At 43.5% G+C, this 25374-nt stretch overlaps 1 protein-coding gene and 1 long non-coding RNA gene across 8 annotated transcripts in view; both read right to left on the bottom strand.

Moving 5' to 3' along the window:
• The window catches only part of LOC110310020, a 4155-nt gene extending 1690 nt beyond the window's left edge, over positions 1 to 2465 (bottom strand). Inside the window, exons 1-3 of the long non-coding RNA XR_002379793.1 lie at positions 2322 to 2465; positions 1480 to 1548; positions 205 to 475 (exon numbers count right to left, since the gene is read on the bottom strand). This is a non-coding gene — a long non-coding RNA (uncharacterized LOC110310020). The remainder of the gene's footprint in view (positions 1 to 204; positions 476 to 1479; positions 1549 to 2321) is intronic.
• Positions 2466 to 12334: 9869 nt separating this feature from the next.
• The window catches only part of Ctnnd2 (catenin delta 2), a 793031-nt gene continuing 779991 nt past the window's right edge, over positions 12335 to 25374 (bottom strand). For 5 of the 7 annotated variants that reach the window (XM_029469855.1, XM_029469856.1, XM_029469857.1 and 2 more), the window contains 2 exons: positions 21129 to 21202; positions 12343 to 14270 (listed from right to left, as the gene is read on the bottom strand). In XM_029469855.1, coding sequence (XP_029325715.1) covers positions 14010 to 14270; positions 21129 to 21202 — 335 coding nt within the window. In that variant the 3' untranslated portion in view covers positions 12343 to 14009. Of the gene's footprint in view, positions 14271 to 21128; positions 21203 to 25374 lie in introns of all 7 variants that reach the window. The other 2 variants (XM_021182850.2, XM_021182851.2) reach the window with 2 other exon arrangements.

Raw genomic sequence — 25374 nt, 5'->3', positions numbered from 1 at the left:
CTGCCTGCCTCTGCCTCCCAAGTGGTGGGATTAAAGGCATGTGCCACCATGCCCAGCTATGTCTAGTTTTCTAACTGTTGGAGGTTGAGACAGAAAAGCTGGCTCCTATCGTTCCATTTTGGTCCCTTACAGAGAGTGCACAGGACTGGCAGTGAGGGACTAAAGAGAGTAGGGAGAATAGACACAGCAAGTAAGGAGACTCACCCTGCTGGAGCACTAGGCATCCTGCCTCATCTTGTCCTGGGTCTGTATGGATGATGGAGTGTGGGTGTGATTTCCTCTGTGGCCCACAGCTGCTGTCCTGTCTGTCTGTCCTGCCTGGTCCTCTCTGTGGTTGGCTTTTAGCTCCCGTGCTGGACCCATCTCTACCTGCCTGTGTCACCAGGCTTTCCAGCATCCTTCACACACCCCTTTGTTCCATTATCACTCAGCCTCTTACCTGAAAGACTTCTGTTTTGCTTGTGATCTTATTTGACTAAGAAGCAAATCATCAACAAAGGAACATCTAGAAAACAGAGCAGCATCTTATGAATTAAAGAAAAGCTAAATTTAAACAAGTGCTCCCAGGGAGATCAAAGTCCTCCCTTATGTGCCATCTATGTATGTCACAGACTGATGCTGAAGGCCAGGAAAAAAGTGTGTAAGTGTAAATTATTTCAGGTCTTGTCTCTTCTTGTTGCCAACTCTAATAATTTTTCTACCTGAAATAAAACCTGTCAGTGATTGTTATTGGATATTTTTATAACCTGTGTTGGCACTATACAAACTGTATTCTCTAAGCAAGTTTCTCTGTTTCACCAATGTCTCCAAAGGTGGACATTTGTAGTCAAGGAGTGGGGTGTATACGGTTGACAAATGGCTCTCTCAGAGATTTGGGATCAACATCATGGATTTTGTAACTTTTCATTCGTTTACATTTGTAAGCTAAACACGAAGCACTGTGTTTGTGATTCGTTCTTTTGAAAGATGAACATGTCTCATGTGGTGCAGAGACCAAGGTTATTTGCATGGGTAACTGTGCACCATTTTGAAGCAGCATGGCCAGCAGTAGCTGGAAGACAAAATCCTGCTAGAAGCTAAGATGTTAACTGTGGCATCTGTTGGAGAGGCAGCTTCAAGGAGCCAGTGAGAGACTACTCGTGTGTGTGTGTGTGTGTGTGTGTGTGTGTGTGTGTGTGTGTGTAGGTATGCCCGTGCAAGTAGAGGTCTTCCTTGAGTGTTCTTTGTTTTTTTTTTTTTGTTTATTGTTCTGAGACAAGATCTCTCACTTTCACCTTATGTTCACTGATTCGCAGAGTCTGCTTGGTCAGAAAGGTCCAGGGATAGATCTTCCTGGTTTTCCTTCCCTGGTACTGGGGATTATGAACACATGCCACCACGCCAGGCATTTTAAACATAGACACTGGGAAATGAACACAAGTTCTTATGCTTATGCATCAAGCACTTTACAGACTGAACCATCTCCCCAGCCCCACTTACATCCTTTTAAAATAGATGATCTACTCCTGTCCTGTAATAGAAAGCAAATTGCCGAGTTTCCGGAGGGAGCTGTGCAGAGCAGAAGTGTATATTAAAAACCTGAGCGGAGCACTTTTCTCATCACCGAGAACTACTTGGTGAGATTTTTATGGGCAGGCAAGGAACTACTTTGTTGTGAAAGACCTTTGTATATGGGCTGCAAATATGATAGGGGACATTGAGGGAGCTGTTGTTTATCCTTGTATAAAAATTTGTTTTAAAAATAGTGTCTGAATTCAAAACTATAGTAGCAAGAAAGGAAAGCATCACTGAACAAACCCACAGATGCCAGAGAGTAAATCTGCTGGGAAGGAACTCGGGAGTTGAACTTCTAGGTCAACCCTCTTCTGCAGATGGGGCAAATGGAGACTCAGGCAAGAAAGTCATTTTCTGGACCAGAAGATAGCTCAGTAGTTAAAGTCCTTGACCTATGTTGAGGATCCGAGTTCTAATCCCCAGAACCCAAGGAAAAGAAAGATATGATAGAGTGTCTCTTCAATCTCAGCATTCTTACAGTGAGATGTAGTGGTGAGATGTAGTGGTGAGATGTAGTGGAGACACGGAGTCCACAAAAGCCCACAAGCCAGCTCTCCAGCGTAAACACAAAGGAGACCCTGCTTCACACAAGGTGGAGGGTGAGATTGTCTTCTGACCCTCACATATGCAGTGTGGTGTGAACACACATGTGCACACATGTACACATATGTACACACACATGCACACACACACTTTTCTCATTTTGCTTCTACTATAGAAAGAAGCCACAGTAAAAAATATAGCTTCCTATTAACAAATATTCAGACCTCAAATCTACTGGTGCCCCCATCTGAGTCTATGAAAAGGAAATACTTTTGTTTAAATCAACTGGTCTATGGCATTTTGGTTAAAGCAGTCTAGAAAGCCAAAGGCAAAAGATCTAGAAGCATACTTTAAAGAATCTCAGCACTGTAGAAACTTTAAAGCCGAGATACTGTTACTATGTAATATGGTAATTGTGATGCTGTTATTTCACAATATGGTCTTTGTGATGCTCTTTCCACATTATGTGGTCATTGCAATGCTCTTACTACATACTGTGGCCATTGTGATGGGCAACTCTTAGAGAAGTTAAGCAGATGCCACTTGGTTTCTTGGTGGCATATATGACATGAACAACAACAATCTTCTGAGTCTGCATGCCCCTGAATGGGCAAGTTGCTTTCCATCACGAGATGGAGATGAAGGTCTGTGATAGTCTTATAGTAAGTACTATGCCAGTTCTGTCATGAATGAAGGTGCAAAAGGTGGAAAAAGATGACGTATAAGTGTGGGAGAAAATATCAAGTGCATGGATGTGGGAAGAGAGGCTCTTGGTAACACAAGTTCGTTTCTGGAAAAATAAACAGAACTTGAAGTCAAACCAAAAAAAGACCTAGACCTTCAGTAAACTGAGGTGTAGGCTGCATAAGAAAATGAGGTGAATCAATCAGACAAGAAACAAGTCCCAATATACAGGTCATGATAGGGAGTGTAGAGGCAGCTGAAATATTAGGGCCTGTCTTGCTGTTTACTTTATTAATCGGTCTGACAAACTAGTGTGTGTCTGTGGAAAGTGCTGACTACCTGTCGAGGATCCTGTGGACCACTCTGCTTTGGACTTGGCAGTTCTAGTGTGATTCGACTGTAAGAGTTCTATGTCCAGTATTACCCTCTAAATCCCATCACTTACTCTGTGACTCTGGAGAAGTTATTTGGGTATGAGTGCATGCATATGTGTGTGCATGTGTATTCATATGGAAAACTCAAGTTTATGTCAGGTATATTCCTTAATTGCTATTCATTTTTATTAAGGCAAGATCTCTCACTGAAGCTATAGCTTGCCAGTTCCAGGCAGATACAACGCTGGGACTTCTGAGCACAGTGACTACAGGCAGTTACCATGCTTGCCTGGCTTTTATGTGGTTCCTGAGGACCCGAACTCTGGTCCTCACTTTGTGCAGTAAGTACTTTATCCACTGAGCCATTGCCCCAGCCCTCTAGACAAGCCATTTCATCTCTCCAAGCCTCTCTTTACTGACTAGAAGATCAGAAAGAGCAAAGATATTTCTTAGGAGTTGTTCTCAAAATCCGTTTAAGAACCGCACAGCAAAGCCTCTGGTATGGTGCTTTGCAGTTGATGAATCTCATAAAAGCACAGTTTGTGTCTTGAGAGGGTTCCATTCTTCAGTACATAGGATTCATTCAGGGATGAGCACATGACCTGACAATAGTGAGACACCCAAGTGTTTTGCTGAGGCTTCTTGGGTTTATTCTTAATGGATTCCAAGCTGGGTGCACAAGCTTCTTGGAGATCTTATTACCTCTGAACTTGGAGATGAAAACCTAGACAGCTGGAGACAGAGCTGGAGGAAAACAAGCCCAGGGTGGCTTTGGTCCCCGAGAGTCTGGCCAAGCCCAAAGTTTAACCATTTTTGGACTTTTCATCTACATCTGTCAATTGATTCAATTTTGTTTCTTGCAATCTGGGTTCGGGTTTTGGTTACATGCAAGAAGAGAACTGTGACAGCTGCAGTGCTCCAGAGAGACGTCCTCACATCCTTATAGCTAAATTGTCATTGTGTAATGTCAAATTCCAACCTGGCAGCTCTGTTTACTTTCTTCCATGCATGGAGCCTCCGAGAGCAAAGAGTTTCCTAATTATCTGCCTCTTCTACGATCCCAGGACAGCTGGTTTTCATACTTCAAAGATGCCCTAACCTGAACTGTGTTCTGCATAGTTTTTCTTGGCAGCTATCAGCTTGGAGATGGTGCCCTAAAAACTGCAGCAGCAGCATCTTTAGTGCCCTCTTTGGGTACTGAGAGCTTTATCAACAACGAATATCTAAAATGTCTTCACACCCACTCTAGCATCTGACCTGTGTGAAGGTACAGTGTGAAGCCCAAGCCTCCAGGGCAGCGTGGGCCAAACAGAAGCAACATGAGCTCAGCCACAGTGAGGATTCATTGGAGATTTTCCTTCTTTTCCCAATGTCACCTCTATGCCATCACCTAGTTGCTAATTAGCTTTGGAGAACTTTGCTAAAGGTTGAGTTAAGCCTGAAGGGAAATAGCAACATACTGTGGCACCTCTGGTGAATAGGGCTGTTGCAGTCACTGCAGCTGGGGCTGTGAGGAACATGAGCCTGAAGGTTGGGGGTGCTGGAGGAAGAACCCCAAGATCCAACAGGTTTTAAAGGATGCCAGTTATTTAGTGTTCTTTCCAGAGGACCCACTTACTTTCAGTGCCATACAATTGACTTGCAAAAGCAGGAACAGTTTGTACTCCAGATTCACTTTGGGAATGGAGGTTGATGGCCTTCCTTTGTGAAGATAGTTGTCATTGGCATGGATTCACATGAGTGAAATCAGAATGAAGTAAGTGAATCAGTCAATCAAGTAATCAGCCAATCAGCCAGTCAATCAACCAACCAATCAATCAACCAACCAACCAATCAATCAGAGGAAAGAAGAAAGAAAGAAAGAAAGAAAGAAAGAAAGAAAGAAAGAAAGAAAGAAAGAAAGAAAGAAGGAAGGAAGGAAGGAAGGAAGGAAGGAAGGAAGGAAAGGAAGGAAGGAAGGAAGGAAGGAAGAAAGAAAGGAAGGAAGAAAGGAAGAAAGAAAGAAAGGGAAGGGAAAGGGGGAGAAGGAAGAAAGAGACAGAGACAGAGAGAGTAAGAAGGAGGGCATCTCTGGCACAAAGGGTTCTGTCAGAATCATAGCTTGCACCAGGAACAGTCAATCATATGTGCAGATGGGGAAAAGATTATGGGATCTCAATGTTATGTAAAGAACTAGAGATAACTAAGGCATGCTGAAAGGGGGAAGAAATGGTTTTCCCCAACTCATGCGCATATATATATATATATATATATATATATATATATATATATATATACATATGTATATGTATGTGTGTGTTCATATGCATATATATGAATATATTCATTCATATGAAAGTATATTCATATACATATACTCATGTGTGTGTATATAGTCATAAATAAACAAATACAGCTGGCTCAGTCTGTATATTATTATTTGCATGCATACTTTCAGGGCTGACCATTTGGCATTGGATAACTTATTGGAGTACTCGTCCCTGGGAAGACCGTTTCTCCCACTTTTGGCATGCCTTAGTTGTCTATAGTTCTTTGTATGGGATTGAGGTTTGTATGGCTTTGACCATATATTGATGTCATCCCTGTCCAGGTCATGTTTAGATATTTATGATGGTGAGATTTTATGAGTATGGCTTCTGACTTTTCCAAGAGACAACCACCCAGCAGACTTTCCATTCTTCTGCCCTTTACAACCTTTCTATTCACTCTTGCACAATGCCCCTTGTGCCTTAGGTGCAGGCATTGCATTGTAGGTATGTAAGCTGGGATTAGACTCAGTAACTCTGAATTTTGATTGATTGTGGCTTTTTGTAATGATCTGTCTGTTGCAAAGAGAAGTTTTCTAAATGAGGAAGGACGATTCTACTTAGCTTGAGTATAAGGATAAATATTTAGAATGTTTGTAGGGATTATGCTAGTTTAGTAAAGTGAAGGTTCTCCTCCCAGATTCATGACTTCAATCACTTGAGATGGGTTTCCAGGACCAGGCATGATTCTCATCTTGTTGAGCTAGTCTTAAGTCCAATAAGAGAGTTGTTATTTACTGCTAAGACATGCACACCATTATCACATGCTAAGGGTTATCATTCCACACTGCCTATTGTTGTGGCTCATAGCATCATAGCTGGATTGGACTGTTGCTTTCTTCCCTAATTTGGAAGTTTGCATAGAACCTTCTTGTACCATAAAAGATAGTTGTATGGAGAAGGCTTTCAGGGGCCTCTTCTAGTTCAGGACTCTTTAGGCCCCGTGTCTGAGATGCAATAGAATATTCAGCAAGAGAGACTTACCTTCCATCTCAGAGGGTGTGGGATAACCAAGGGCAATAGTAATGGTCTAGAATGTGTTGGGAATATCTTGAATAACTCATACCAGTAACTCAACAGAGGCTTTCTCTTGCCTGGTGGGCTTTTTTGTTAGGTGGTCTTTGGCTTTTGTATGTTTATAAACAAACTTATTTATATATATTTTTAGGTAAAGATGATCCTCTTAGGACTCCTTTCATTGTGTCCCATAGATTTTGGTATGTCACACTTTTATTTTCATTAAATTTTAAGAATTAAAAAGAATTCCTTCTGGTTTCAGAAATAACTAGCACTAAATACCTTTGGAAAAAGTCGTAAGAAAACTTACTACTGCGAAAGATATCAGTAATATATACATACACATATATAGATAGAGTTTTAATGCAATTACTCTATAACAAGATCACAATGTCCCTGATAGACACTACAGGCTAACAAATAAAAATCCCAGGGTAAGGAATGGGTTACCTCTTTTGGAATTGTTGACCAGTGAGGTATCATAGGCCACCAGGCAATCCAGGCTATTGCCAACAGTATTGGTTATCCTTCCGCACTGATAGATAACGAGACCATATTGTTGTAGCCACCAAATACTTGATGGAATGTGTAGAAACCAAATTGGTATTAACTGTGTGTTTAATTCATACTGACTAGCTCTACAGTGCTAGAAGGTGCTGTATACAGTACCACAGGAGTAACATTCAATCATACCTAGTTGTAGACCTCTACAAGCGGTAACAATGACTGGCCTGGTAGACATTCCCTGTGGTTCAATGATGAAATAATTGTTCCAGGAGTAGCTAACAACCTTCTGATTGAATTTAAGGACCACGCCTCAAGATGACACTCATACTTGACCTTGTTATTTGGGTCAAGGCAGGACATAGGCCCTAGGGCAGTGATTCTTAACCTTCCTGATGCTGAGGACCTTTAAAATATCCTCATGTTGTAGTGAGTCTCTACCATAAATTTATTTTGCTGCTATTTCATAATGATAATTTTGCACTGTTTAAATCATACTCTAGTTATCTTAGATACAGGATATCTGATATGTGACCTCTTCGAAAATGTCTTTTGACCTCCACAAAGGAGTTGTGCCTCACAGGTTGAGAACCACTGCCCTAGGAGCTAACCTATTACAACTACTCTGCTAACAGGATATATTATTAAGACAACCTCTAATGCTCTATTGTTATAGTTTATTGCATCTCTCAACCTCTTCAGAGAAGCTTCTTGCAGTCAATAGATGATGATTAACACAGAGATCTACAACTTGTCATGTGTAGAGAATGGGAGGCTATGGAATACTCAGCTTTAAATGAGACACATCAATCCCTCTACTCACAAGGCTCAGAGTCATTATGGAAAGGGGGCAGAAAGGTTTTAATATTGAGAGCTAGTGAATGATTATAAGGACATGGTATTTTCTGAATACATCAGGGTACGTGCTTTTATGAACTCATAAGGGTTGTGAAAGCATGCACAAGTCCTACCCAAACTCAAGCTGGATCAAATCTCAACATGTGGAAAGTCCTACCCTAGTTGAGGAGGTATTGGTAATAACTAGGTGCTGGGAGAGAGAGAAAATTTTCTTTGAGCATGTGGTCCCCCTGGTAAGTTGACCGTATGGATAGTAATACATCAAAGAGTATTTGGGCAGAAATATTTGACTTGATGGGTTTAACAAAAAAAAATAGAATATAGAATTGGGTGGACCAGTAATGGGGGGTATGATCAAAATGTATTGTATGAAATTCCCAAGGAACTAACAAAAATTTTTAAAGCAACAAAAATAGTCAATGGTATTATAGCAGTTCTTTCATTAATGACAGGCTACTCAGGTGGTATACACATGGTTTTACCAGATTTGCACGTTATTTCATGAAGATCTGTGTGATTGAACTATGTGGTTATTTGAACTCCATTATGAGCATAGAGATTCTTTGCAGCCATTAGGAATGGTCACTTGCTTTCCTCCTGAATGCACGAGTAGAGGAAGCTATTGTCCCAACCAAGAACTTCTTACCTGACATTGTAGCATGGGCTCTGTCAAAAGCTAGGTGAGATGGGCGTGAAGGGTGGGAATCTGGAAACCCATGGCAACAGCAGCCAGGATGGCAGTCACCATGATGTAGGGTGCAGTGTTAACTATCTCTGTTGAGGAAGCCTGTAGAATGATCCCTAACCCTAAGGAGCTAAGGACTGATCTTGCTCCCACTGCTACATACAGAAGCTGTGGGGCTAAGTAAAGGGTGTATCTTGGTCACACTTTTGTCTCCATATGACTTTTGTGCTTGGCAGAGCACTAATTATATACCAAGTTAAAACATCCCAATTTTATGACTAACTATGAAATTTGTTAGCTATGTAATATTGCCAAAAGCTATATGATAATGCTGAATGTATTTCTCTTTTCAAAGCGAGTCTGGATCTCCTAGGAGACACCTGATAGTAAGCAGGACAGAGAGACGAGTGTTAAAATGGTCCTCAAGCTTAAAACACAGCAGACTGGAGGTGTGTCAAACCATCACAATGAGAATTAGCTTTGCTCCATGGTTTGCAAGTTTTCCCAGTTAACCCAAAGTGGATCTCTGCCACTTTTGGTTGTCTCTGACCAGTGTTCGTCACTCAACTTGTCTGCTTTTGCACCCACTCTCCAAGGTTCCACATGCCCTGCAAAGGCTGTTTCTCATCCATCTTCTGCCTCACTAGCCTGGACACCTGTTGGGGAGATTTCCAGTTCCCTCTTCTGAGAGTCACTCCTCCCCTGATTTTGACAGTAGCATAATGCTCTGTGCTTTCTCCTTCAGCCTCCTTCCCTGAAGCCTGAAGCACTTCCCCAGGACTTTCACCATTCTAGGACTCTTTCTCCACATACTTTAAACAAATGTATTTTCTACTCATGTCAGTTCTTCAACTCTCTACCCTAGGGAGATGATACTCAGCTTTGTATCATATGACAGAGTCTCAGTTTCCAACGGCCTTTTCAACATTCTTCTTGGATTTACCACCACTGTTGGTGATCCAAGTATTCAAAGAGAGAGTTGCCCCTTTTTTAAGCCTAAGGATAAGTCTTATATTGCTGGGCTTTTGGAAACCCAGGTACACATCCTCAGAAGGAAGTCTAGGTGCCTCCATAATTCACTTGGCAGTCACTGCTACTGATTTACATAAATCATATTTCACACGTTTTCTTTTTCTTTACTGGGTATTGAACCCAGATCCTCATGCACAGTGGTTAAATGGTTTGCCACTGAACAAAATCACATTTACTTTGAGGTGAGATATCACTAAATTACTCAGGCTAGCTTTGAACTTGTGATTCTCCTTTGTCAGTTTCCCAAGTATCTGGGTTTACAGGCCTGGTGGCACCAAAGAAGGAAAGTTCTATATGCAATGAAAGGTGCGCATCTCTACAACTTGGAGTGTTTCAGTTGTAGTTCATGTTCCAGCAAGACAGCTTGTTCTCTTCTCCTTGTAAGGTCAAGAATAGCTCCGACCATACCTCCACTGAGTTTTACAGGATACAGGGGGATACTCTGTGTGGAGACTCTGCCCACAGAGCCTTCTCCACAGCACTACCAGTGAGATCCTGGCTTGAGGTGCACACCAGCAGAAGCTTATCTAAGACCTGAACGAATCCTTGGCAACCCAAGGTCCAGTTCTCTTAATAAGGATTTAAATACTAGTTTGTTTGTGTGGGAACTTCTGGATAAATGAGACTCAGAAATGCTCAGTTTTTCAGATATAGTCAAGTATGCACTCTCAAACGTAAGCACAGTCTGGGTATAATTTGATGTCCAAACACAGACAGGAGAACTAGTTGAGTGGTCACTAAAATGGCAAGCAGAGTCTGTGAGGAGCTCGTAGACTGTACAGGTTGTTTGCCATAAAGCAAGCTGTGTAATGGCTGGTTTTGGGGATTGAGGACTTTGGAGAGCAGAGTTATAAAAATATATTTCTCCAACCAGTGATTTCTAATTTACATCATGGGATTCCTGGAAACTTGACTTACTTTCCTCTTTGGTCTTATGGAGGATACAGCATGGCTTTCTGTTGGGTGGGAAAGTCAGCTGGTAATTCTCACCTTCTGTTAATAGACTGGCCACAGACTCCTCTGCATCAGAGGTGGAAATGTACTGGCCAGAGTGTTCCTACTGGTCTGAGGGAGTATTGATAAAAACAGTGGCTATTTAGGCAAGGGTTGGGCTATCTTCCTCTACCCATGTGACAGCACCTAATTTCTTCAGACAGGAATGTTTCCTCCAGAGGCAGAATTCCCAGGAACATGGGGAACAGCACCACAGGCTCAAAGGGGAGCTGAGGGAAGAGAATCAAGACATAAAATACACAAAGCTTTATGGGACTGTTTGTTTTGCTTCGGAGTTCAAACTCTGCCTTTCCATTTTAAAATAGCACTTCTATTATGTCTTATTAGTACGAAAGGGGTTGTAATTGGTCAGACTTCACCTAGATTGCCATCATGTATGCGTGTTGTCACGTGTTACTCTTATAACTGTGATGTTTTATTGCTAAACCATGATTGTCATATAAGGGTCAAAGTACTAACATTACAATTGATCCAGTATTGAAAGATCTTACTTCATAGGCTAAGATTAACCCCAATGCCAAGTGCTACTTAGCTTCTGCTGGTGATATTTTCAAGTGAAAAAGGATGTCTATTTTTCATACATATGGTCTGGATTTTATCTATTAAGTTCATCGAGTATATTTATTTTCTATTATAAACACTGAATAGAAAAAGAATTATTGGGGGTTCATGTAGATGCCTCAGAAAAATACCATTCTCTTCTCAGTAGAAATTCAGACTATAGAGGCTTCTGAAGAACCAAGCTGAAGTCACTTGGGATGAATGTGTCATCAACACAATGAAAGCAAAATCAAAGAAGGGTCCCGTACCACCTTGATATTTTATCCAGTGCAATGCCTCCTTCCAAACCATGACTCAACTGCTCATCATCTTTTGCCAAGGGAGCTCAGGGGGCTTTGGGCTACAGCAGAAATCCAGGAGAAGCCTTCCCATGCACCCAGCTATCCACCCACTCCCTCCTTCTTCCTGATATGGATAATCATCCCCCCCGCCCCCGCAGTCTACAAGCTACAAGATTCGTCTTGTACCTCTGCATGTACATATTCAAAAAAAAGAAAAATTGGTTGACTTAAATAACTTTGATCACTCTAAATCTTCTTTTTTACCTCTACCTCTGATGCCAGAGGATCCTTTCTGAATCAATTAATCACAGTCTGGTGCAATGTGCTCTTGAAGATCCATAGATAGCAAAGACATCCTTGATCTCAAAGAACTGCTGCTATGAGCTATGTATTCAGACTCAGAATCATAAGGACAATAACAGGCTCTTCCTGGAGGAAGGAGACCCTCAACACATGTGTTTATTTCCCACTGCTTAGCTCGCTCGGAGCAAGAAACTGAAAAGAGCAGGTCAGCTGTTAGGCTACGGCACGTAGCCTAATACTACACTCTCTGCTTTGAGAAACATGACTCTTTCATCTCACGGCACAGGCAATACAAGTGTCTTTGTCCTCGATGCTACTTATTTATCTTTCTGTACGGATGGAATACAGATGGAAGTACACCTCTTGGAGGAAACCCAAAGAGTCCTTCATACACAAAACAACATAGTATACAATTTATAGGACAGTCCATATGTCTGCAGCTCTTCTCTGGACATTAACTTTCCATTTACCAAACTCTGCACGAGTAAAGTATATGTGGATCACTGTTAACTGTGAGAAAAACCACTGTTTGCAGACTGAATAAAACCATTGCTCTTAGCTGAATTAGACTATGTAGAGAAAGGGATGGGGCAAGTTTTAAAGGAAGATGGCAGCCAATTTCTTTTGTTATTTATTTTTTTTATTTTTTTCCAAGAACAGTTAACATTTGCCAGGCACCTGTTGGCCTCAGTCACTTGCATCTAAAGAGCAAAGCTAATTTACCCAACAGCCCACGTTCTCTGAAATGGTTAGCCTTATTTCTTAGCTCTGTTAACCACTAGTCTAATGTTAGCTTCGAGTTCAGTTTTAATCATCTAGCCCATAATTGTCTACTGCTCCCTGCCACATAAACAAAAGAACAGTTTGAAAGGGAATAAGGTGAGCAGTTTACATCTTCTATTGATACTTCAAGTAATTGGCCCCAAAGGGAAACTACCGAGTTGACCATGGTTTAGCATGTTCTGAGGGCATAAAATATGGAAGGGATTGACCTGTAGAAAAGAGTTGGCGTCCAAGAATGTGTGATCGCGTGAAAAATCCTACTTTATCTCAGCTGGCCTAATATCCTGAGCCACTAGATGGTGAGAAGAGCGGATAGATACGTTACGAGAGGGACAGACGGATGCACACGGATGCTAGGAAAACGAAGGCTGGCACACACGATGGACAGCGGATGAAACTGCTTCTATCCAGATACAACCCCACACAGGTCAGCTTTGCACATACACCGACACACCCACACGCACCCACACACGCACAGACACACGTGCAAGAATGTGTATTTTGTAAGACTGGTCCATGGAAATAGACATTCTTAGCAAGGATGGATGACAGATCAATTGTAATTTATTTTCTTTTAACACTGTATTATCATAAAGAAAACTGGTATAAATGAAAAAAATCTATTTCAAATATCTACATCTAGAATTTTAGGCAGTGAAAAAGCATTTTGTTGACGAGGGGTGTGGAATGACTTGTTAGCTTGGGAGAGACTGCTGGATGCCGCGTTTAGTTGCCACAAACAAATCACATATCAGAACGAACAATACTGCTAAATATTCCTTTTTTTTCCTGTTTTTTTTTTTCCTTTTTTGTTAAAACATACTGGGAGAAAGAAGAAAAAAAGAAAAAGAAAATTGGAAACCCATACATCTTTCAAAAGTTTGAAATTGAAGCAATATTTAGAACCATTGATGAGGAAACACAGTGGCATTGGTGTAATATACACAATGCACTCTTCGTCTTTAATCTGTAATGTACATCGAATACTTTACAACAATGCATTAACAAAAGGCAAGAGACGTCTTGCTGTACAGAGGAACCCCGATGCAACTTGAAGCCTAGAGTCACACGGATGAAGAGAGTAAACAAAGCGTGAGAAGCCGTCCCCCACAGTGTGTAAACTATTCTGTCTTGTGCTTAGCGATAACCACGCCCACCACCCTGACTGTCTCCTCTCTCCTACCTTCAGCCTCACCGGACTATAAAGCACTTTCAAAACGCTATAGTTCAAACTAGAAAGGTGTTGAATGCAGTCACAATTAGGATTGCGTTTAGCTTCCTATCGATTTCCCAGTTAACTCTCGATTCATTTTAGCTTTCTAAAATAGCTCTGAGTATTTCTTCCTGGTTATCACAGCCTTCCTACGGAACAGGCTTTAACAAACTAAATTTGCAGGGAAAGAAAAAAAAAAAGAAAAGAAAAGAAAAAAAAAAAAGAAAAAGAAACAGAATGTCCTGTGGTGTATGCATGCACATGCACTGTCCCCGGAGTGCCTCGTGTCCTGGCTCCTTACACCCAGGAGTCGGGCGAGGCCGGGTAGTGGCTCGTTTCATAGTTCAGTTCACTGTAAGGACGGGCAGCAGAGTAGAAGTCGACATAGTTGCCAGTGGACTTGAGGCCCAGGTGCATGGTGTACTCGCTGGCTGGAGGGCGGTGGTGGACCTGGTCCTCAAAGAAGGACTCATCATAATTTCGTGTGGAATTCTGAAAGGGCTGGTAGGTCTCGTAGTCTTTCCTGCTGGGCTCCTGAGGGACAGGCTGTGTGGAAACCTGGGAGAGAGAAAGCATCACATGGTGCGTTAGTCACTCTTATCACGCCGCAGAGAAAGGGGTGGAGCCTGCCTCGGGCTCTCCGCACACACTACCACTGGCTGTGTTCTTGACTTTTTTTTTTTTTTTTTTAATTTCATATCTTTGGGCACAGTTTGGTAATTTGGTACTGGTATTCGATGTGTTGAATACCAGTTCAACCTCTTTGACCATGTCTGTTTTTGTTCTGGAATCTTCAACCCCCTTCTTATAGTTCTTTATAAAGTACACAAACTCACCATGAATGTCACACTGTGGTACTACGGATGCAGGTGGTCATTTCCACTGTCTCATGGGGGTCCTTACCAGCATCCTTTCTCTCTCCTCCTCTTCCTTTCAACCCTTCCCATCTCTGCTGACCACTAGTCTACTTTCTTCTTCTGTGAAAGCAACTTGGGTTTTAGCAGCCGTGCATAAGAACAGAACTTTTGGTCTTTCTGATGGTCTGGCCAGGAGAGATGGGGTGTGTGAAAAATTCAATAAGTGGTCCAGGGGCCTAGGGAGATCACCAGGGGGTAGAGCCCTTGCCATGGAATTGAAGGCCAGAGTCTGAATCCTCAGCACACAGAGAGCTGGACAGTGGTGGTGCACACCTTTAATCTCAGCACCTGGGAGGCAGAGGCAGGTGGATTTCTGAGTTCGAGGCTGGCCTGGTCTACAGAGTGAGTTCCAGGACAGCCAGGGCTATACAAAAAAACCCTGTCTAAAAAAAAAAAAAAAAAAAAAAAAAAAAAAAAAAAGGTGTGGTGGCCGTCTCTGACCCCAACAGTGGGGAGGCAGAGACAAGGGATCTGTAGGGCAAGCTGGTTGCACAGGATTGGTGGTTCCAGGTGTTATACTCAAACTTATGGCCCTGTAAAAGTCCACGGTGATTTCTGTCTGCATGAATCTGCCTACTTTTGGAGCCTCCCAGGAGAGGAACCACACAGTAGGTATGTCTAGCTGCTCTCTCTCAGTAACTTTCCATCTCTTCTGCATGCTGTATTTTTTTTCAGATTTATTCTGGAGAACAAATAATATTACTCTAAATGGACATATCACATTTTGTTTGTCCATTTGGCTTTGGTGAATGACTTGATGCACCTCTGTCTATTTCCTTTGTTTCCTTTTTTTGGGGGGGGGAGGGGTTATGTACCTTGGATACAACAGCAACTCTATGTTTAGCCTTTTGAGGAGCCCCCAACTGTCTGGACTAGCAGCTGTGACATCTTACGAGGCAAGCTGAGGAGTAAACTCAATAATAAATAAAGGATAATAAATATAAATAAATAAATAGATAATAAATAAGAATAAATAAATAGAATAAAGGGCATTTATTTGATCTTCTATGTTTTTTGGTGGAAACGTACAAGGTCTAGTGGCTGCCTATCTCCTGCTTATAATACATTCCTGCCTGTGATTATATAAGGAACTGAGGCTTCCCTGTGATTGACTCACTCCATCGTTCCTACCCAAGTGACCAGGACCTCAGACAGATGCACACTTCATATTCTACTCCCTGGAAGACCAAAAGTTTCCTAAGATTTGGTGCAATTCAAATTAAACAATGCTGCAGGAACAATGGCTTGCATCATAAAACCACACACCAGAGAAGCTGGGGCAGAAGAATGTAAAGTTTGAGGCCCTGGGGGTTCTAGGCCAACCTCAGCAACACAGTGAGACTCTTTCTCAAAGTTAAAGCTTAAAAAGGCCGAGGTGCAGTTCGTTGGAGGGCTGCACGAGGCCTTGGATTTACTCCTCAGTGCTTCAGGGGGAATCTGAAGCTGTTCAGTACAAGGTGGTGTCTGCTGTACTTTCTCATGCCCCAGCCTAACTCAATACTCTTTGTACTTAGCCTCTGTGGGTTACTGTCTGGTGCAGGGTCTAGAAACATTCAAGGGTCCCAAGAGCCTGTGAGAAGTCAGGAATTGTTCCTTCTGCCTAGCTTTAAAGAGAGATGAACAGCATTTGGGGGCAGATACTGACTGTATTAGCTCCCACCCCAACCTACCCCAGTCTGTTTCTGTTTTCACTGATTCTAAAATTCCTTGTCAGGAACCTGACCCTTCACTGTGGAGAGATGTTTATAAGGTGTGGGATGCGGGGGACCCCGTAGCCAGTGTCCATAGAGTTGTATAAACTTCTATAACTCGTAATAGCCATGATGTCTGCCATGGATTACAAAACACTCTGGGATAGACACAGTTTGATTATTTTTCAGCAGATTCAGTAATTCCCTATTAATTTTGCTAAGGTTCAGCATGGTAAGCTCCTTAAGAAATGGGTTTAGTTAATAGGTAGTGATTAGTAATTAGCAGAGTGTGTGTAAATGAACACCTCTCTCTAATGGCCTGCATATAAGTCTTCTTTTGAGTTACCTAAATTCCTTCTTTTGTATATAATTGATTTATACCAGCAATCGATCAGATCTCCACAGAAGCGGTGAACTTCATCGCAGCCACCTCCCATGATGCCTGCACTTTTAGTGGGTGGCAAATGAACGAGAGAGTTCAGTCTACCGGTGAAAGTCTGAATGCTCACAGAGCATTAGCCTCTGCTAGCCTGAGATCCTGAGCCTGAGAGGAATTCTGGAAGTAGCTTGCAACATCCAGGTCTAGTGGGCTACAAGCTTGGCGTGCTTGGGAAGAGGCACCCTTTCCATCCCAGAAATAGCTATGCCCTCTGCATGACTGCTGCTGTCCAAGCTCGGAGCTCACAAAGGCCTAGTCAGAAGGCTTAGAAACATGTAGAGGGCACTTTATAGAACTCCTTGCCTATATTTCAGTAGGCATCACCTTAAGTACTGAAGAAACTGTGTTTTTTTTTTTTAAATTCCTCAAAGGGTCACAGAAGTGTGCATATGTGCATGCCACATCGAGGCTGATGTGATATCTGTTCCTTCTATCTGTCTACTTACTCATCTGTCTGTCCATCTGATTCCTGCTTTGTAGGTGAGGGAACTGAAACTCTAAGCAGCTAATCAACCTCTCTAAGGTATCATGGGGAGTGGAACTGTGGGGTTAGGACCTGAACAATTCCTGTGTTAGCTTAGTCCCACGAGAGCCACTCTGGTCAAACCCTGAAGGGCGGACCTCACTGGTGGCTTGACTCTGGGCTTCCATGATAAGAAATGACATCTTCTTAGGAGAAGAGGTGTGGCTCCTCTGTGCTTGTCTTGGTGGCCGGGGTAGAGTGCTCGAGCCAGAGATTTCCTAAAGGGAAGTGACCACGAAGGATGTCCTAGGAGAAGGTACTCAGGTGTATGCTCTCCTCCAAAGCACCTTCTGATTGCAGGTTTGTGAACTCCTTTCATTTTCCATTCCCTTTTACTTCCCCACTCTTCCTCTCTTTTTTCTTTTCTTTTCCTTTCCTTATTTCCTTGCTCCCTCCCTCCCTCTCTTCCCTTCCCCCATAATGTGGGGGTTCTGAGGCAGTGGGATCTATAAGTGATGAGGTCTGTGCTGGGCACTTGAGCTCAGCTTATAGACAGCTCCAACACTTGGGATGGCTAAGCAGGAGGATCACTGTGAGCCCCGAGACAGCCTGGGCTTCCGGAGATTGACCGCCTCTCTCTAACAAAACGAACAATAAGGTAAAAAGCACAGGAGCCTCATGGGAGACAAGTGGGTTAAGGGGAGGCACCACCTTAGGACATGCTGATTTAGAGCATGCCGACTGAGCTCACTGTCATAAGAAGGGGTTTGGTAAGGGGAGGCCACCAGTGCCTGGTTGTTTGTGTAGTAACCATTTCCCCTTTCTGCTTCTCAGCCACTCTGTGGAGTCAGGGCAGTTTTACAAGAGAATGAACAGATGGGGGGTGGGGCTATCTTGTATTTTCAGCTTCTCCCAAGGAAGAGCACCCAGCCTCAGTCGTTTTGTTTCAGTACCGGAAAGAAAAAGATCAAAAGGATGAGCAAGCTGGATTTATTCTGAACACAGGATAAATGGCTGCTAACAACAGGATCTCCAGAGTTTTCCATTCAGGGAAAACGGAAGATTCAGAGCATGTATGACGTGGGTCAAGTCGTACGGTCTTCCATTTATTCTATCTCTTGGGTCTCAATGTGGTGGGAAAAATTCCATATCTATTGAATCGGAAAGCCTGGTTTGGGGGCCCACAAAGTTATGGATTCCTAGCACTAGGGGGTGGGGGTGGGGTTGAAGGTGAACCCTGTCTCTAGATTATCATTTCCTCCTCTCTGGTGACAATTATTCTTGTCTTCCTGCCTGAGTTTGGGACTCAGGACACCAATAAAAGAAATTAAAGTCATGGTTGAAGTATAATTCTTTGTACTGGTCATCAGACATGAACCCCTTTTGCTCAGAGTTTATGAACAAAAACTTCCACTGCTCAGAGAGGTACATACAGTTAGACATATTTGCATTCAAAACCATGGGGTTGATGAGTAGGTAGCTCACTAGGACTTCCAGGGAGTGTTCCAATAATGCATGTGACCTGTCACCCCAGGGCTAAAGCCAAGGATCAGCCACCTTACACTGTTGGTTGTGTCCCATTTCTGTGGAGTCACAGGAAGAGTGGCTCAGGACTGTTGCCCTAGGCCACCATGCTAGCACATAGGTCGACTCATGCACACTTCTCTGCACTGACGTCCCCTGCCTTGTCCTGGAGACCCGGCCTCCTCAGGTCGGCTGCTGCCCACCGCTTCACTGTGACTGCTTGCTTAGAGGCAGGTCAGGTTCTCATTTGATAGCCCTGTCTGGCTTAGAATTCACCATGCAGCCTAGGCTGGCTTTGAACTAAGGGCAGTGGCATCCTGAGTGCTGGGTTCCTAGCTCTGAGGAACCACACCGGGCCCAGGTCAAGTGTCTGCTCCCTGGTACTTTGCAAAGCTTCGTTCTAATTCTCATAAAATCTCAGAATATACTTTAAAAATATGCTTTTGAGAACATCATGGACTGTTCTATAAATGTAGGGATCTTTGGAGCTACTGTAGTCACTCCATGATGTGCCAACCGTGCTGGGGCTACAGCAGAGTGTGCTTTTAGTGCCGAGCACGGCAGGATTGCACAGATAGGAAGGCGGCTGTGGAGTGTGCTGCTTCTGCTGCGAGCGTCTCTCTACCTGCTCAACTTAAGGCTAATCCTGTATTCTTGGCTGAAAATAATCAAGAAATTCCTCTCATCCCTACAGACCTCTTTGAAAGTCAGAAATCTTTCTTCCCTGTAGCTACAAAATTTCATGATATTTGCTAAATGGAAAAGAGTTGACTTCCATCAAGTTGATATCTCTAAGACACTTTGTCCTTTTCTTTATAAATAGGCATGTTTCATGGTAAGAAAATAGTTGAGGCTGCCCTGCTGATTTTCTGTCTACTGCTTAGGGCACAGTTTATTTATTCACTGGCTTCTTTTTTTTCATTAGGCAGAGCCCAAAATGAGAGGGGGCAGTTAGCTGTTAGCAATATGCCAGGCAGACACTTGGGCCACTGCATTCATGGGGTTACAACAATACCAGATGGCTTCCAGAGTGGGTGTGCATAAACCGGAAAACAGGAGAGTAGAGGCTAACTCCTCTGCTAAGGATCACATTTCCTGCTGGTGGTTGATCAGACATGAAAACCAATTTAAGTTCAAGGACAGTCTAGTGTTCTCCTACCTCTCCTTAGACATGAGACTGCACAGGGCATGTCCACCTTCTAGAGGGGGTGCTGGTATTATTCCAAAGCCCCCCCCCCCACACATACACACACACAAACACACACACTCACACACACATATACACATCATGCTTTCCTACTCTTGGGCGTTGCAATCAGGCACATGGTTTTTGGTTATTCTGAGTAACTTTTCTGAAGTGTGGCAAGCCTGTAAGGCACCCACAGAAGCTTGCCTTGGTGAGGATTATTAGCAGAAAACAGTCACAAAGAGCCAAACTTATTCTGATGCCCACCACAGGAGCGGGGGTAACATATGACCATTTATCAAGGATACCCAGCCCCTGCCTCTGTCTTATAGTTCTATACAACTAGTCAAAATGTCCAAGTAAAGGAAACAGGGACTCAGACTACTTAGTTGTTTATAGTGGTGTTTCTGTTATTGGTAAATGTCATGTGTAATGATATTTACCAATAACAGACTTTTGTGTTAATTACAGCCGACTGGGTAATAAAGCTACTCAATCCCTGATCATTCAACAGACAATTCTTCCTTAGTTATTGGCCTCTCACAGTGGTCCATTTGGGGCTTACTTGCTTTCAGTTCCCTCCGATATTTTATTTCTCATCAGTATCGGGGGATACTGGAGGCTGGGTAGCTTTATCAAGGAAAGAGGACTATTGCACAGTTCTGCACATTGAAGGACATGATGTCAGCACTGGCTCACCCTGGTGATGACTTCATGGTAGAGGGCACAGGCTGGCTATCTTACATGCATGCATTCATGAGAGAGAGAGAGAGAGAGAGAGAGAGAGAGAGAGAGAGAGAGAGAGAGAGAGAGAGAGAGAGAGAGAGAGAGAGAGCACCTGGAGCTAGGACTGTCCCCAGGAGAGAGGGCTGGCCTCGTGAGAAAGCTAACTCTGGGCCTCACAGGAACTACTTATAGTTATTCTCAAAGTCAGTGCTGCCAAAAACCTTCCACAGGCCCCACTTCTTAAAGGTCTTTCTTCCTAAGCGCTGCCACACTGCAGGTCACATGTCCCACACACGAATCCCTGGGGTATAACCACATCCAAACCACAACAGCACCAAATGGTGACACCTACTTTCAACTGCCAGGCGGGAGGGTGACCATGAAACCGTGGGTTGTTCTGAAGCAGGGGGCTATTTAAAGCCTTCCACCACCCCAGAAACAAGAATACAAACATGATGCTTGCACCTCACCTGGTTCTGTTTGATGTCTTCAGCGGGCGCACCGTATGAATTCCTGTACAAAGTTGAAACTCCAGTGTTTTGAGCTAAAAGGAAAAGGAAAACAAAATTGTTAGCAGTAAGGGCCAGATTCTGAGAAGAGAATGATGGGTACTGATGCAGGTTCTTGGCTAGATACAGCTTGGTTTGTCACAGTGTATCCCAAGTGGAAGGACCTCTTTGTCCCTGAATCCCCTTCTCCATATTCAGAAAGAAGAGAAGCCATGCTAGGAACCCCCCTAGCCTGTCAGCTCCCTCTAATAATGTTTGCACTGCAGACAGGGTCAGGGCAGGCGTGGCTAACAGATGGTCATCTTTCAAGTTTTATTGTCTTCTTTCCTGGTAAAAACCAAAGGATAATAAAAGTTTGTCATCCGCACTGGAGCATGCAGGAGCCTGAATCAGCAGCTCAGCTTTGAGCTGGAGAATGACAAGGAAGTAATTTCTAATTTGAGTGCACACACATGCTTGGTCATCTTTCTGACAGTTCATTCTGGAAGGCCCAAGGGCCACGCAGACAGCACCATTTCAACATCCCGTGCACACCTGGTAGTGGACGGAATGGGAGGCTTCAGAAACCAGTTAGGTACAGAGACTGAAGTCCACACTCCATCTTCTCATGGGCCTGGCATCTAGGTGAGAGGAGGGAAGATATCGTGCTTCTAGAAGAGGTACCCATCTCATCAATTGGTACTTTGCAGGTTCATGCCATAGGCCCAGATGGAGGGTACTATTCCCCTGACATACACTAAGAGGTCATGGTTGAGAAAGATCTGGAAAACACTACCTGTCCAGGGCCAATAGGACACAAAAATATTTGAGAATATCCCTGGCTTCCAAGACCTGAGAATAATGAAATTCACAAACTACCAACTCTTGTAGGATCAGTCACACCTGATCAGGACAGCCTAATCAAGGGTTAACTTCACATCGCCCATTAGGCTACCAGTATTGCCTAAAGGCATGTGGTAATCGAAACCTTGGAAGATACTGCTTAGAGAGTGAGGGTGAGAACACATCCTCGGATGTCTCTGCCTCCCGTATGTGTTGCACAGACGTGGAAGTGTGGCTATGTGTGTTCCCCGCTCACAAATGATACACATAGAGGACAGAGCAGAACATCAGATGTTGTCCACCTTACTGCCTTGCCACTGAAGTGTCATCTCACCATTTTGGCTAGAATGGCTGGCTACAAAGCACTCCCAAGATGGCTGTTTCTTCCCCTCCCAATGCTGAAGCTACAGACACAGGCAGCCATGCCCTACATGAGCATCTGAGAATCACACTCAGGCTCGCATGCTTGTGAAACACATTTCTATTCATGGGGAGATTTCCCCAGACCCTCATTTCCAGTTTTATACCACTCTGCTAGCTCTCTGACTACATACACGTTTCACCCATCTATCTAACAATGGAAACAATCTCTCTCCTGGATCATCAAATCTTACTCATGGTCCCAACATCCTGTCTGTCCTGTCTTCTCTGTTCACCAATCTCCCACAGCTGTGTTATGGATTGGATTATGTCACTCTCTCTGCTTGGTAATAGTCAAGTATTCAAACTCCACATGATCTACCCCCACCTCACTTTCTGCCATTTTTCCTCACCCACGCTCTCCTGTTATGGAGCCTTAGCCACCCTGCTTCTCTTTGCTCCATGCAGCTAGACAAGGTTGTGTTCATTTAGGGAGATCATACCTGCAAATCTCCCTTTATCCCTGATTCTCTGATTTGGTTGGTGGTGTTATCAGCCGAGATGACTCCCTCTGCACATGGCATGCAGAGTTAACCCTTTCTACCCTGTTTCCTGTCTCTTCTGTATCAGTATCTGTTTAGTGCCTCATTGAACTCAGCATCATGTGATGTGACCTTGTCAGAGAATTTGTTCACTGCTGGCCTTGTTTACTGCTGGCCTTTGTATATTAGAGCAGACATCCCATAAAATCAGAAAAAAATGTGTCTTGTATCCTCTGTTTGTGTGTCTCTGGGATACTGCCTGGTCTCCATGGATCTTCATAGGGCAAGAGATATAATTATGGAATGGTTGGGTTAAGGCATGAACCATAGAAATTTATCTAACTGCCCAGCAAAAACACGCTGATAAAAATGTCCCTGCAAGGTCAAGGCGAAAGGCTGGTCTTTCCTATTTGAAATAATGCATTTTAGGGGGCATGTGTGTGGAACATGTGTACTATTATAACCTTAGCGTCTTTCCATGTTGGATTGTTGGATTTTAAGTAGAAGATGTTTCTGTTGGAAGTTCTGCCCTCAGTTTGTTGGCTCACTTGCCTTTGTAGAGGAGACTCTGGTTGAGACTGAACAACATTCACAGGCATATGAAGTAGATGGCCTCAAGTACAGAGAAGTGCCTTTCTTTTGTGTGTGTGTGTGTCATTCCCTAAACATGCAATTTCTAAGAGAAACGAATAGACTGGCTTTAAAAGGCATACAGACATTGACAAAATCAGCAGGCATCACCTGATGAAAAGGGGAAGTTCTTATGGAAAGACAGAGTCCCCAGATATCCTTCAAAGTCAGGCTGTGCAATCAGGGATTAGGCGGCACACAAGAGATCCCCAGGCCACCAGAGAAATAGCTGCCAGCATCCTGCATGCTTGAGCACACAGCTGATCCTGGGACTCTGAAGGCCCCTCGGTAGCAGAGGGGAGATGGTATTCTCAGAAACATGAACCAAGCTAGAAAAGGGATGCAGAAGAGGAAAAACAGGGTGACTGGGCTGAAAACCCAGGCATACCTGGACATTGAAGATCCAAATGTGGGATGACAGCACAGGCAAGGAACTGTGCCCATCACTGGCTTTCCTACATTCCAATGTTGCCTTTGAGGGCAGAGATGCTATGACTCAGTTCACACCAGTGACAGAAGGAGGGGATCACTATCTTCAGGCTCATTACCTAGTCCTCCACTTCCGGCCTGGCCGGAAGCACCTTCATCACACCCACTTTGCCTTGCCTCCATCATTACTGACACATTCACCTCTGCCCTCGATACCCTGCCATGGAACTGACCCCTGCCATCTAGCAGCCTTGCTAACACCTTTGCCTCCAGGACTTGGCATGGAAGTACCCCACTACTATCATGGCCACAAGGTCATCAGCACTACCGGGTCCCACAACAACCTCTAGCACCATCACCACCACCACCATCCTCTCTTCCATGACTCTCACTTCCATCCTCACATCACCTCCACCATCTTTCTGTCACCTCCGAGCTTCTTGTTGCTCCCACCACCCTTGCTGCTGCCATTGATAGCAACCAGCTTTTATATAAACACCCGTTGACTTGGAAAGTACTTCCTTATATAAACAAGATCAGTAAAAGAGCGCGAATTTCTTCTCGGTTGTCTCCCCGACTGATGGACTTGTTCTGAATTGAGTCCTCAGGTAAGTCAAAGCTAAGTTGTTCGAGCCTCTAAGTAGGTTTAAAGAATTCTATACATCTCAATAGCAGAGTTGTCAAGATTGTGGCCATTTTCTAGGTAGGAGGGACACTAGGCATATGACATGCTTTGTGTTTTATTTTTACTATGTGTGTACATAAACTTTTGCATCACTAGAAGCATTTCAATATGAACATATTACTCTTAAAAGCCTTTGGGATGACTCTAGTGGGTCAGAGAGTTAAGAGCAACCCCAAACTTAAATGATGGCAATATAGTCAATCTTACAATTATTCTCATAACTATAATATCAATCTGTCATCCAAGAGTTCCAGTGCTGTGGCTACCTGGGGCAATAATAATTATAAACAAGACTGGTCAGATGAATTTGCTGTCACTACTAATTCAGGCTAATCAGTATGCATTAGATTTTCTGCTGGCACCTCTTTGCTCGGGACTCAGAGTCTCAACTTTCTTGGCCCATGCTCAGTGATTCTAGAGTGATGTTTATGGGGCAGGGGGAGAGCTGCAGTGGTGGACTGAATTCATTTCTCTCACTCAAGGGGCATTTCAGGACCAAGGGTGATATGTGCCTCTGTTGGGTCTGCACGTGGAGGCAGAATGTAGACCTGGGGGTGCCGTTGAGACTCGTCTGTTTAGCTCGAGCTTCCGTATGCAGCTGTGCAGGGTTAACACAGAACACACTGCTGCTGGGGTAAATACATTTGTTATTGCAAAAATTTATCTTATCTGTCCTGGGTTTGGAGACGTTTAATAAATCATCCAATTTGTCTACCCTGCTTTCCAGCAGGTCTGGGCA

The sequence above is a fragment of the Mus caroli genome, chromosome 15 (genome assembly GCF_900094665.2).
Source record: "Mus caroli chromosome 15, CAROLI_EIJ_v1.1, whole genome shotgun sequence".
NCBI lineage: Eukaryota > Metazoa > Chordata > Mammalia > Rodentia > Muridae > Mus > Mus caroli.
This window is presented reverse-complemented; position numbering and strand designations above follow the sequence as displayed.